Source organism: Ambystoma mexicanum, chromosome 2p, assembly GCF_040938575.1.
Source record: "Ambystoma mexicanum isolate Mex_15411 chromosome 2p, UKY_AmexF1_1, whole genome shotgun sequence".
Lineage (NCBI taxonomy): Eukaryota > Metazoa > Chordata > Amphibia > Caudata > Ambystomatidae > Ambystoma > Ambystoma mexicanum.
In genome coordinates, this window is record NC_090923.1 from 718,858,127 (window position 1) to 718,872,445 (window position 14,319).

General features: G+C 45.9%; 1 protein-coding gene across 1 annotated transcript in view; it reads right to left on the minus strand.

Moving 5' to 3' along the window:
• Nucleotides 1-3,891: 3,891 nt before the first annotated feature.
• ALKBH6 (alkB homolog 6) overlaps nt 3,892-14,319 on the minus strand; it is a 119,733-nt gene continuing 109,305 nt past the window's right edge. The window contains exon 7 of the mRNA XM_069644311.1: nt 3,892-4,534. Within this exon, the coding sequence (XP_069500412.1) occupies nt 4,262-4,534 (273 nt within the window). The 3' untranslated portion in view covers nt 3,892-4,261. The remainder of the gene's footprint in view (nt 4,535-14,319) is intronic.

Consider the following 14,319-nt stretch of genomic DNA (forward strand, 5'->3'; position numbering starts at 1 on the left):
GTTGCCACACGTTAAATGGCAAAACCCAATGCTGCCATACCAAAGTTCCTGCAGGACAAGTTGGAATAAACGCTCTTCCTCCGCACTGAGCCACTGAACACTCTACAACACTGTCACGCTAGGAGTCTAAGATTGATTTACTCCGCCTCAAGGCAGTAGAAACCACAGACAGACTCTCCATATGTCTGTATGTCAAACTGAAGCTCCTCATGCACTGAACACTCTACAACACTCTGCCACGCTCCGCTGTGGCTAGGAGGGTAAGTGTGATTTGCTGCGCCTCCCCGCAGTAGAAACCAGAGACAGACTCTCTGAATGTTCATGTGTCAAACTAAAGCTGCTCCTGCTCTGAACACTCTACAAACTCTGAGTTTATTACACAACTTCCTTTATTGTGTGTCAAAGCGCTGAAAATAAAGTGGGTAAAACAATTATTTGGCTTTTGCATCTTATAGTTTTCCATTCAGGATGTGGAAAATAAAGGAACACTGATATTATTTTGGCTGAACATGCTGCTATAAGAATTGAAATGTTGTCATGATGCTTTACTATGCAATTTTTGGCGTATTTTGCAAGTAACTTCTTAGGACAGTATTATTGTAGGCCTTGACACCCAATACTTAAATATTTGCTCCCAGTAAAGCGTGGAAGAAGGTGGCCGTGCCCAAACTCCAGAGTGGGTTAAAATCCCTGCATCGCTGTTTAGCTTAAGTGTGTGACCCTTGGCAAATAATGTAATCTCACCCTGACTTCAACTTTAAAAATTGGAGTGCTTATACGTTTACTCCCTTACAATAGGGATTTAATAAATGTAGGGACACATTGGTGTACCATGGTGATCCTCTGCTAGTGGCTCCAATACTCTCACATAGAATTGCATTATTGCTGCACAGGCCCTCCCCCAGTCTCGTATCACTTGATTTGACAGGTAGACATAGGTCCTCATTACAAATCTCCCGGTATGGAAACAATGTTTACCGCCACCGTTGTTTCCATGCCGGGCGATCACAACTCCTGCAGGCGGGAAGTGATGTTCCCGCCAGGTCTGACCTGGCGGGTTTAACACCGCCCGCCTGCAGGCGGACGAGGAAACACTGGCAGCATTACGAGATGCTGCCAGTGTTTCCATGATCCCCATCCCATTGAGTCCCATAGGACTCAATGGGAATGGGGATTAACACCATTCCGCCTCCGTGATTCCCGGAAAACCGGGGTTGTAATGCCCCGGTAATTCCGGGAATTCCGGAGGCGGAATGGTAATACGAGTCCGGCGGTAACCAGGTGGTTTTACCACCTCGGTTACCGCCGGACTCGTAATGAGGCCCATAGTCTCACCAGCCAGTCAGTGCACCAGAGATTCTGGCATAGCAGACTAACTGTGGTTGAACCAACATTACATTTTCTCCCCTGTTGCTCCCGGCCACTGCAGTTGCTTGGTCCGTCCAGAGTACTGCCTCACACTCTGCTATGTCTTGTTATGCTTTGATATTGAGTGTTTCATTGCACAACATGTGCCATTTTCACATTTTCTAGGAGCTTCAGGATCTGCAAGAAATAGGGTAGGGGGCTAATGCAGTAGCAGAGGGATCAGGCCAAAATTGCTATGTTTCAACTTTGATGCGTGCAGATCTTAAAAGATATGGCTCTGTACGGTGAAAGTTTTAGGTGTTTTGTCAGCTGTGGGTAGCCGTGCTCATTTGCGTTTCAGGTAGCTAAGGTATTTATTTTTGTGTTCGACAGAAAATTGAAGCATTTTGCTACTTGTTTTTGCCACCTACTCACCAGAGTAGCCAAGGACCAGAGGGGCAACTGACTAGAGAGGTTCACTTTTACCTTAGTTGTACTTCATTCTATTTTTCATTTTGGCTGTAAGCTGAAACTATTGAACTGGAGTACAATTAGGAGGGAGATGACTTGTGAGAAGAGATGCACAGCTTGAGGGTATTTTGTTATTTACCAGCCCACTGACCACCCATAGCCATGCTAATTCCTATGGCCAATCCCACCCACTACCTGCCCCTCCCAAAACACTTCATCATGGGATCTCTTTGAGTTAGCCTTATCAAGCATTAACATCAACCATTAGCCTCCCAAGGTTATTTCTAAGCAGTCTGCTGAGAGCTAATGGCTTAGTTACAGTTGTAAATGGCTTCTGGTGCAATAAAAAAAGCCTCAACCAAGTGTGCCTTCAGAAACTCGATTTAGATCTGTTTCATGCACTGATCTTCTTTTAAAAACAAGCAGTTGTGGGTTGAGGTATTAGAAAGGTATCTGCCAGTTAATGCCATCACATGCCTATATAATCACTCTTATTTTTCAGCCGTTGCCATCTTATCGCAAGGTATTAATACCATTAGATCAGTGCCTATCCTATACTTGCACAAAAGCCCAAACTGACGGCTTTGCCAGTTTATTATTCCAGGCAATGTCTAGTCTAGCCACAAATCAGCAAGAGGCATTCTAAATGGCAAACCAAAGGTCAAACTCCACCCGGCACAGTCCACTCATCCCCCATTTCCTACCATCCCACTCCCTCCTTTTCGGATGCAGAGTACCACTAGTTCTTTTTTTCCACTCCCTGAATACAGCAGTTTTAAGTTTTAATAGTAACTTTCTTGGCACAGGATGCAGCGCTGACTCTGCTTGAACTTGCCTCCTCACTTGCAAACGGTTTTTATTCGATGAAGGTGTGGTTTTCCAATCTTATGTAAGCTTTGTATGGAATTTAAAGGCATTGTGACGTGCATCAGGAGTGACGTGCTGACAGGTGGGTGCATGTCAGAAGCACATCCGAGTCTTGAGTGATGATCTTCTTCAATGGGTTTGGGCATATGTTATGAAATGCAGAGAACCCGAGGTCTGATCCCTTGAATTGCTGTGTGGAAACCTTAGTACTTACGTAAAGCATTTAATTGTTAGCACCTGCATTCATATGCATACATTTTTAGGCAATTGAAATTGTGATGTGGGGTTAGTACTTACATGTCAGGAGAGAGATTGGAAGTGTAGGGGGGGGGGGACAGGAGACAGCTCGATCTCACAGCAGTCCTTTTCAGACTTAAAGGAGAGAGTTAACTGCATGCAATATTGAAGCTCCACTAAAATAGTCTCATTACAATGCTTAAAGGAGTTAGATGCCCTTATACAAGTAAGTTTGCCACTCCCCCACCATCTCTGAAGTTAGCGCCTCTCCCAACCTTTGAAGGGTTAACCCCCACCTAAATTTTAGCTAGGTGCACCCCTGGATGTGCGCACTTGCATTTTGTTAGGCAGAGAGGCGAGGGAAGCCTTTCCCGAAACTGGCGGTGTTAACATTTTACTGTGTTTGTCTAGAAAAACATACTTGAACAAACGCAGTCAAACTTTAAAGCTGCTACTTTCAAGAAAGACTTCCATTGCCTCTCTGCGTATTGCTCTTTAAATTGTACTATTTGATAGTTGGTCCCCACGCCAGACCATGGGGGAGGGAATAGAACCGTGGGGGCGGAGCCTCCAAGTTTGCTCCGCCTATTTTCTGGTGGCCATCACCACTTAGCCCCCCGCCCCCGAAATGTAGGTTTTGTTGCGCGTCTGCTCAGTGGTAGAAGTGTATTGAAAAAAGTAGTGTGACTGTGGTCTCGGCAGGTGAGAGGGTAGGCGGAAGCAAAGTGCAACATGCCACCAGGAGTTGCAGCCGTGGCATAGTAACTAAGGCTCCTATTACAACTTTACACTTGCACATGGACGTGAATGGACAGATCCTTTATAGAGAATGTTGAATATGGTTGTAAAAAGTAGAGGAATAGCAAACAGAAAAAAATAAAAGTAGTGGAACACCGCTTGCGACCGTTCCCACCCACTTCGATCACTGGTCACACTGTATCGTTCTGCTGCAGTATCAAGAGTAGAACGTGATACTCAGACCATGTTTTAATGCGTCATTTCGTCATGAAGGGTATAGAGGAGGTAGCAAAGTGTTACTCTGTCCAGAGTGAGTGTACCACCAAGCTAGGTCCTTCAGCCTGTAGTCGGTCAAGTCGAATGTTTCACAGTGTAAGCATCTCCGGCTTGCTGTTATGATCATAGCTCAGTGTTCAGTGTCACTGGGCAGCCCCACTTCACCACTGAAGAAAGTGAAACCATACGTGAATAAAGAGGCACTGGAAACCCCAATGAGCCCTCGACAGCTGGGTTCGCATTATGCGGGTGGTCTCACTCCCTACAGTGATTAACAACAAAGGAACTGATGCAGATTCTGGGTGAAAAGGCACGTTTTGTGATCTCATTTTCTTCTTCCTAAAAAAATAGTTGTCTTCAAGACCTTTGGCACATGGCGGATAGTAAGTGACACCCGGGTTCCTCTGTCCAGCCTCTCGCCGTGTTCCACACTGCAGCGGTCAGCGTTGGCCACTTTGTTCGTGATGACGTCTGTAGTGACATTCTTGATGCCGTGGAGATACTTGACGTACATGTCGTCTTTAAGGACCAGGAGGCTCCGCGGCTCCACTAGCAGAGACAGGAGATGACGTTCTTCCTCAGTCTGTAGCGTGGGGTCCTGCATGATAAATCAAAATAGAAAATGTAAGTGGTGTTAGATGCACTGAACAGACGTAACGAGTGTACACAAGATCACGTGCACAGGCTAGTCCTAGGCATTATATGCCAAGAGGCAGGAGTGGTTGATAACATTCCAAAATAACTTAGCTGTCTTTTAGTTGATCTATATAGCACTGCCATGCTGCCTCCTAGCTGACGCTGAGTTCCCTGCAACACGGCAGCATGCACAAATGCCAGAAAACGTCAGGGCTCAGACAGCCATTGCCCAGGACCCTCAGAGGAAGCTTGGGAAGGCCTGAAGCCTAAATGCCCATGTTCTATAGGTAGGATAGTTAGGGTGGCCCCAAGAACTCTCCAGTGGGGGAAGGCCTGCTCTCCAAACCTGCCAGTCACAGACACAGACCCATTCATAACTCTCTCCCTGTGCTGCAGTTAAAGCCTGACATAAAACAGACATTGGCAAAGCCAATAGTGTTGGTGTTTACTGCTGTCATTTACATTTGGCATTTATAAGGGTGCAAGGAGGAGAGTGCAAAGTTTCCAGGGAGGATGGGAGAAGGGATGCAGGTGTGCAAGAGAATGAGAAGGGGAATAGAGCAAAGGAGGAAGCCTTCGATGGTGAGCAAGAGGAGATATGAGCGAGTGAGTGGGAGGGGAAAAGAAAAAGAGAACGTGTGAAAGGAAGGATGAGAGAAAGTCAGGGCGTCGAGCAACAGTGTGAGTTTGGAGAAGACGTAATGAGGGTAACAAAAGGCATCATCTTCTAGGATAAGAGGGAGAGAAAGGGCACGAGGAGGAATGGTGTGAAGAGTGATAGTGAAAGCTGAGGGAGAGAGAGGGGGACACTGCAAAGTGAGACATAAGAGTAACAGCGCATGGAGAGAGAGCGACAGCGCACAGAGAGTGAGCACGCAAAGAGCGACAGAGAGAACGCACACATTGGAGCTCATTTTATTTGAAAATGTAAATTGCACGTGCAAACAGGTGCCCACCAGCCTCGTTATACTTTTTTATTTGTACTCCACAATGCAAATAGAGTAAACCCTGCCTGCCATGTACGCATCTTGCAAAAAGCAGGCGGTTTCCATGGGAAATCATTGGTTTCACGCCAGCATGGTTTCACGCCAGAAAGTCTCATACTGCATGAAACCAAGTTGCTTTTGAAGGCATAGGGAAAATGAGAGGTGGAAACATTACCGCCTTCAAAAACAATGAAAATTCAAAAGAGCGTGAATGGAGGCGTTAAAGCAGGCGTAACTGTGTTATGCATGGCTTTAGCCCCTCCATTTACACTGTGGGGGCTTTGAAAATTAGCTCCATTGAGAGAGCGACAGCGCACGTTGAGAGCACACAGAGAGAGAGAGAGAAAGAGTGGCAGCGCACAAAGAGTGGGCAACAGCGTACAAAGAGAGCAACAGCGCACGGGGAGAGAGAGAGGCAGTGCACGGAAAGAGAGAACACAACAGCGCATGGAGAGAGAGCGAGCAATAGCACACAGAGAGAGGGTGAGTGACAGCACACAGAGTGTGAGTGATAGCACAGGGAGAGAAAGTAAGTTACAGGACACGAAGAGAGAGAGTGGGAGAGGGCATCTCTGGTTACAGAAGCACCTCAAGACCTTCCTCTTTGCTTCTGCTTTCTATCCTCCTCTCCCCTGCTGATCTCCTGGCTGAATCTGAAACTGCACTGGTTATCTGGCTACCGTCTGATCTCGGGCCCACGTCCCCTCCCCGCCAGTTGCACACCTGCACTGCCCCCCTGACAACCCTAGCACTGAGGGATTGTTTCTGTATCCCTACAGCCCCAAGTATCACGTGATGTCTATACTTACCCTTGCCACCAGCTGGCAGCACTTTTATGTATCATCTTTATTTATTTTATTGTTATCCTATCTACTCTACTGCCCCCTCCCATTTCCCCCCGCACTTTTCCCCTTCCCCACACACCTGCACTTGAACGATCTTAATTTCACCTGGCCTAATAGGATCGTTGTCTCTGTCTTCCTTATGTTTCCACTCCCATGCCTCGTCGCGCCTTGAAACACTTGTGTATAGGCGCGTTATAAATGCCATATCAGATCATGAGAGCGTGACAGCACACAGAGAGAGTGTGACATCACAAGGAGAGGGTGTGCGAGAGATTACGTTGTCCGCTAGAAATCCTGCTTCTTAACACCCATGCTTCTTTCTTATGTTGGCAATCCCTTTACAACATAGTTGACTCTGGTACCACCATAGCACAAACCCAAAAAGGGAAGAGTCATTTTATCTTAAGATGATGCCAGGAGGAACTGAAAATGTGCCCTTGTCTTAAGTCCAAAAAAGAGAACATTAGAGGTTTGCAGTTTTTAGTTCTCGTTTCATATTTGTTGTTAAGAAATAAAGTGAGCCATTTGAATCCTGTGACCCTCTGCTGGAGGATTCCTGTCAGACATTCAGCAGTCCAGCTGTCAGATCTAAAGAAGGGTAGGAAGCACGTGTGGGGCCCAGACAGGAGAAAGCATGTTCTTTCCAACGAGACTCCCAATTGGGGGACTCCGTGTAAAACCCCCATTCATTTGTTCAAATGGCCCAGATACATACACAATAACAATTTCTGGTGTGGCAAATTCATGCCCGAACATTTCCAGTTGCCATGTCAACCAGATATCCTGATTCTGAATACCCAGGCTTATTTCTTGTGTTAGCAGTGCTCTGCCACATAGATGCAATACAATGTACTAAGCAGGGGCACCTCAGCTGATAACCTAGCCAAATTACAACTATTGCAGAATAAAGCCCTGTGAGCAGCACTTGGACTCAAGCGTTCTGACCCTATCTATGCCATCAGACGAGCGGTCCACTGGCTCCCTGCTAAAGCACGAATCGAGCAAGGCAGCACCCACCTATCTGAACGACCCCATCTCCCAGAAACCCCTATGTCGAGTACTCGGATCCGGTGCCAGCATTTCCACGGACACCCCTCGCTTTAAGAGCAAAAGGGCTGGAGGCTCCAGCTTCAGGGCTACTGCAACCGCACTCTGGAACCCACTTCCCGCGGACATTAGAAATCAACACTCTGATAATAGTTTCTAAAAACGTGGCTTTTCAACAAATAGGAGTGATGTCCGACAACCTTGTAACGCCTGCTTTCTTTGTAACAAACGCCTTGATAGCCAAGGGTTTGGGCGTTACATAAATGCCATTAAAAAAATAAATGGCGCTTACACCTCCATATGCGCCAAAACCAAAAAAAGCGGGCGTCAGCATGAACCCTAATTTCATGCTTAAACGAAGAAAGAATTACTGGCAGACAGCAGTGGCCAGTGATACTTTGTTTTTTTAGTGGAGGGACATAAATATGTTCCCCGAGTTGGTGTGAGTGGGTGATCCTGAACCATGTTGGTGTGAGTGGGTGATCCTGAACCATGTTGGTGTGAGTGAGTGATCCTGAACCATGTTGGTGTGAGTGAGTGATCCTGAACCATGTTGGTGTGAGTGAGTGATCCTGAGCCATGTTGGTGTGAGTGAGTGATCCTGAACCATGTTGGTGTGAGTGAGTGATCCTGAACCATCGATGGCGGTTCAGGGTTCCCATCCCAGGGACATGTTTTAAATAATGGTCTAAATCGATGCTCTTTAGAGCCCAAACATCAGAAAAAATGCATTAAAAGAATTGTAGAGTAAAAGGGGAGATGTTGTAGAGTAAAAGGGGAGATTAAGTGCACTGTTGCGCTGTCCTGGGCGATAAGGGGGTTCGCTTGAACAATTGGTGCTGCAGAGCCAACTCCGCTATGAAAAGGGGTGTATGCTCCTGCCTCATAATTTGTAAGAAACCCAAACCAAAAACATCCTAGCTGACAATCTGGATTTGTGCTCCATATGTCTTATTGTGCCTGTTCTTTTCCTAGAGTTCTTTTGTTTCCAATCACTCAAAACAAATTTGAGAAGGTTAATTTCTGCTCAAGTTCTGGTTTATTTGTATTAGAATCAGCCAACATATGTTTTACGCCTCGGGGCTCTTTATCAAGGCTGTGACAAATGAAAACAAAAGATTCTTAGCAACATGGTGTTGTGTGTGCATTTTGAATCAGAAAACCTATTTAAACATGTTTTGGGAATATCAACCGTTGGTGTGAGTAAGCGATCCTGACACATCTAAGGCAGCTCAGGGTTTACATCTGGAGAACATGGTTAAAAATAGCAGCCTGAAATTGTGCATTTTAGAGCCCAAATACAGAAAGAAATCTTAAAAAGTCAAAAAATTTACAATTGTTTTTGTAGGATAGCACAAGAAAAACTCCAAAAGACCCCAGGCCACCAACACTACAAACAAGTATTTTGAAACATGTTTTCGTTCTGGCTGTGTCCAAAGAAAAAACATGTAGCCTTTCTAACCAATGTAAGCTAACATTGTCCTTGCAGAAAGACCTTTATGCTTGTTGTGCCCAACATATGCCAGCGTTGCATTGTAAGAATACACTTCAAGCTGTCTGTGCCCTAAATATGCCAGTGTTGCCATTGTAAGGACACATTTCCATGCTCCCTGTAACCAATACATGCAAGTATTACCATGTAAAAACAGGGGCATGATGCAAGCGCTATCACTAACCCTACTCCCTGTGACTTTTCCACAGGAAAGGTCATGAGGGTAAGGAAGGCTAGTGAGAACACCGGCATGCCACCCTTTCCTGGCAAAAACACACACACATACACTTGTGTCATTCACACACACACACAAACTCACTCACATGCAATATACGTATACACCAACACACTTGCACATGTCATTAATTGGTAAGTGCAGACATACACTTAATTCTCAGGGCAATATTGCTCTTGATATAGGATTGCCAAATCACTTACCCTGAACTACGTGTATCTGCCCAAAGGTAATACCAATTGTGAAAATATGTTGTTACTATGTTGGAAAAGCGCCTAATGGGCAATCAAGATTCCTTTTTCAATTGCATGATTTTATATTATTGTTGTTGGTTTTTGTCATTCTTATTTTCATCACCAGAAGAAATGTATAAAGATTTATTGAACCAGATTGTGACCATCTCTTCGGTGGATCCCTTTCATGACTCAAAATTATGCATGACTGATTTATATTTCAACAACAATTCTACACGTGTTTCACCACCCTTTGGTGGATCATCAGGAGGGTTTGTGAGTCGATTATTAAAGCAAATAAAGTAATCCTTGTCTATATCTGTAATGGTGACAGCACTCACTAGGAAGCCATGTGATACTTTCAAAATCCTCAATTTATGTGGTTTCTGGATCCGATAGTCCAGGGATAACCCATTTATTTTGCCGCATGATTGTCACACTCACACATGTGCACAGCTTCATGGCTGGACTACCAACAGACAACTTGAAGCGGAGAAAATACAATTTAACCAGGTTTAATTTACAAAGTAAGGCTGTCATGGGTTTAGAGTAGACTACAAATAGGGTTATAGTTAAAGAAAAGAAAGGTGAGCAGTTCCAACTTGCTAAAGGGCCCTAGTCTATCCACTGTGCAAGTGGGTGGTCAAGTATAATCCACTCACAGTCTCTGGGGTATAGATTCCTCAACATTTCTTTCTTGTTTTGGTTAATTTATTGTTGCAGTTGTCATAATGTCGCTCTCCTCTGTAGCAAGTTCCAGCAACTTGGGTTGATGGAGCCATTGGGTAGTGGGGCCAAGACACTAGGCTCTGATGATGCTGGTCCAGACCTCTCTGGTCCTGGGAATGGCAAGGCTGAGGTCCCCTGGTTATGTTGCAAAACTCTTCCACGGTCTCCAGCAGCACTTGGGTGATAGGCACCCTAAATATTGGTGCATGCTCATTGTATTGGGCCTGTAATCTTTCTCCTGACCATCCTCGCTTTTTTCCCTCACCTCCACTAGTTTATTCTCTTTTTGTTCTGCTTGATGCCATGCACTAATCAGGCCCTCTCCACCTCCCTTCTTGGCTTGCTTCTGAACCAAATGCTTAATGCTTCTTCTTTGATCTCTCTTGTTGTCTTCTTCACCATCTCAGACAACAGTTTTCCACCACTTCCTTTATACAGTACGTCCAACCATCTAAACTCTCTTCCTCTTCTCCACCTTCCTCTCCTCCACCTCGTACTGTCTCATATTTTAGGCTTCTACAACCACAATGTCTTGTGTTCCCCCTGTTCTTTCTCGTTATTCAACAACTCCTCTCCACTAATTTCCATACTTGCTCTCTTGCTCTACCTCTTGCTTCCCCTTCATCCCCTTCTCCAGCACCCCCTTTCCAACTTCCTCCACCCTTTCTCTCTCTCTCTGCGCACCCTAGTCCTTCTGTTCCACTATTATTATTATTATTATTATGGTGGTATTTATTGAGCACGACCTAGCTTCGAGAAGCAACTGAGCGCTTTACAGAGGAATATACCAATACAGATACATGACGGAGCACTTTACAGAGGTGTACAACATTACAGATGTATAACGGAGCGCTATTGTAACAAGAGAACAGATATACAGAAGGTGGTAGGATACAGAGGGTGACAGAGGAGGGGTACAGTGGTAGCAGGTGGCAGGGAAGAGTGGGGCAGGCAGCATCTAGTGAGTCATGTGACACGAGGGGCAACCTAATGGCCTACATGCTGAGGAGGAGAGACTCCTTGAAGAGGTGGGTCTGGAGTTCTTTTCTGACTTGTGGAAGTGCAGGAGCAAGTCTGATTCAGATGGGGAGGAGGTTCCATAGTCTTGGGCTGTAGGCAGAGAAGGCTTGTTTTATGGTCCTTTCCTTTTGCAGTAGCGGATTTCAAGTGAACACGTCTCCTGGCTTCTGGTGGTGCACTGTCCGCAAGGTAGGTGGGTGACTTGAGGGCGACTGCCTTATAGATGATGCAGCAAGACTTGAAGGAGATTCCTGTGTGCAATGGGAGCCAGTGAAGGTCGATGAGGGCCGGGGTGAAGTAGTTGTATCTGCATAGACCCTTGATGAGGCGTGGGACACTTCTCGGACACACAAGGGAGGATGGCACAAGGCCTTTGGGGATTACATAGCCCCCATCCAGGTGGGATAGGACCAGCGCTAGAACGGTGGATCTAAAGCTGTCCGGGGGGAGGAAGGGCCTAACATTTCGCATGAGGGGGAGCTGATACCAAGCTGTCTGAGTTTTCGTAGCTATGTGTGTCTCGAAGGAGAGGTGTTTGTCGATGTGGAACCAGAGGGACTTGGCGCAGGAGGTGAGCTTGGGTGTGAAGCCCTCAAGGGTTCATGGTTGATAGCCAGGTCTGTATGTCTGGGTGTTGGATGTTGTTGATGAGGAGTAGGAATTCGGACTTGGAGGTGTTGAGCTTCAAGTATGCACAGGACATCCAAGACTGGTTCAGCGAGAGGCAGGTTTTGAGCCTATGGTTGTCCTTGAGGGAGTCGATCTTGAGGTATAGCTATGTGTCATCTGCGTATTGGTGGAAGTCGATATTGTGTGTGGCTAGGAGGGCTCCCTCAGCTCCATGTATAGATTGAAGATCACTGGGGATAAGATGGAACTCTGCGGGACTCCACAGGTGACGGGTAGCATTGGCGATCTAGAGGAGTCCATCTGAACAAACGCTATCTATTGATCTTTCCAACCTTCTCCTCGCTCACACTTTCTTCTCTGCCTCCTCTTACTTGTACTGTTCTACTAGCCTCTGCTCTTGCTCTCCTGCTGCTCGTCGTCCTTCTCGCTCTGATCCGTCACCTCTCTATCACTTAAGTTCCAACCTCTAACTCTCACACTGACTATGGTGTCCTGCAAGTTGTTACACTTACATGACCCTGCCCGCTTAGCCTGTAATTGTAGAACCACACTCTGCTATGTTTTTCCCTGAGCCAAGCACGGTGATTGGTTCCTTGTATTTGAATCTACTTCATCAACTTCTGCCACTTTGTCTCCATGGGTGCCTGCAGAGATGTGGACTGAGCTGTCATTAAGGCCATCCACCATCTTGGTTTTCTGTTCCATGCCAGTAACTCATCAGGCTGGTCCTGTGACTCCAAGTACTCTGCCAGTAACGTTTTGTTGTTGACGATTCCTGCTAGTGCCTGCAAGTACAAAGGCTTCTGTTTTCCCAGAAGTGAGTTCCTGCCAACACAATTTCCTGGATATAATCTCTTGAATCGATTTTGGTCACATGGGCATATTGTGACTTCTAGTAACAGTGGCCATAAGGTTAAAGTTTTCATTTTCCCATGCACACTTGAGACATGATTGTTACAGCTCTGATAATAGGTAATCTACAAAAGTGTGACTGTTTAATAAAGTCTGCCTGCTGTAGTCATGATAGGGGTTACAGATTGAGGGTTTCTCCTGGATCCAGTGGGGTGTCTCGCCAAGCGGTAACTAGGTCGTTCTTATCCCTTAGCGTTTCACCTCCTTGCTGGGTTCAGCCTGCAGATGAAATAATTCCACTAAACTCCTGGGACCCCTGTTTTTATGAACGGTGTCCCTCACTTGTCCTATCCTAACCTGTCGCGAGTGCACTGGCGTTCAACTGATGAGCATCTATTTTAAGACTGGTGATGTACTGGGAAACCTAAGCGATCTGCTGTTCCCCTCCTTCAGAGGCCTGCACCACTGAGCGCGTTGTTGCACCCGGCCCCTATGGTCATCCCAGTCCCATCAAACCGTTTGCTTTATATGGCCAGTGGTCACAGCACCGAGAACTTTTGGTACTCTGATGCCCACCCTGTTTACTGGATTTGCAATCTGCTGCAGGGTCTCAAAAACCTCCAAGGAGATAGAAGGTAGCACATCAGCAGTATTAAAAATAGTCTGTTTTGCCAATACACATGATGTCATTTCAAAAGGTTAAGGTGCCTGGTCAGCTTTATCACAACCTTCTTTGCAATTTTGGGGAAGTACTCTTAAAATTGACACAGAGATAAAAGGATTTGGAAATTAAATAAACATATGGTGCAGAACGTTTACAGAAATCAATTTGAAACAAGAAGAAATAATCTTAGATAGCCAATACCACAGACCTTTTTTTAATAAAGAAAAGCATTTCTGTGTTCACATTAAACCCCACTTCCTTGTTCCAGTCCTTGTCAACTTGGGTACTATCCACCTAGGTTTGCCCCCAAAACAAGAGTTTTCACAATGATCCCTGCCCTGGGTAAGGCCCTGTGATGAAGTCCTTTACCTGGCTGTACAGACACACAGGGCCTGATTCACAGAAGCGTATTATAATGGCGCAATCCGATAAGAAAACGTCTGTGACTCAGGCCCACAATGAGGTTCCAACAGCATGATGACTGGCCCGGGAGAAGTATGGGGGCGCAGGCTATCATCCGCCTTGCGTCTGTCGTGTGACAGGGGTCAATCACATGGGTGGCTCCCGAGTATCTGTCCCTTTAAGAAGTATTCAAACCCTCAAAAGAGCCTAATACAAACGTCACAAATCAGTAATTTGTAGAATTGCCACGCCCTACCCTGTGTAAAGAAAGCGTATGAATTCTGCCCAGAGAGCCGCTTCAATGAGAGAATGAGAGAACAAGTGACAAGGGACATGTACGCAAGACTGTGTTAGACAGTTCCCACTTTATCATTTCAGGTGCCGTTAGATCGCCAAATGCTGCGTTGAAAGGGGCCCCTAGGGGTCCCTTGCGTTATGGAAACAAGGCAAGTCACCACACACGATAGATACGCCAGACACGAGGTTGTATTCCCAAAGCTAAGGTTTATTGCAAAGCAAATAGTCTCAGTTGGCCAACTCGGTCTCACGCCCCGCGACGTGTATCTCTAGACCTCGAGGGACACAAGAGAGCGAATTACGTACATCAGTTAC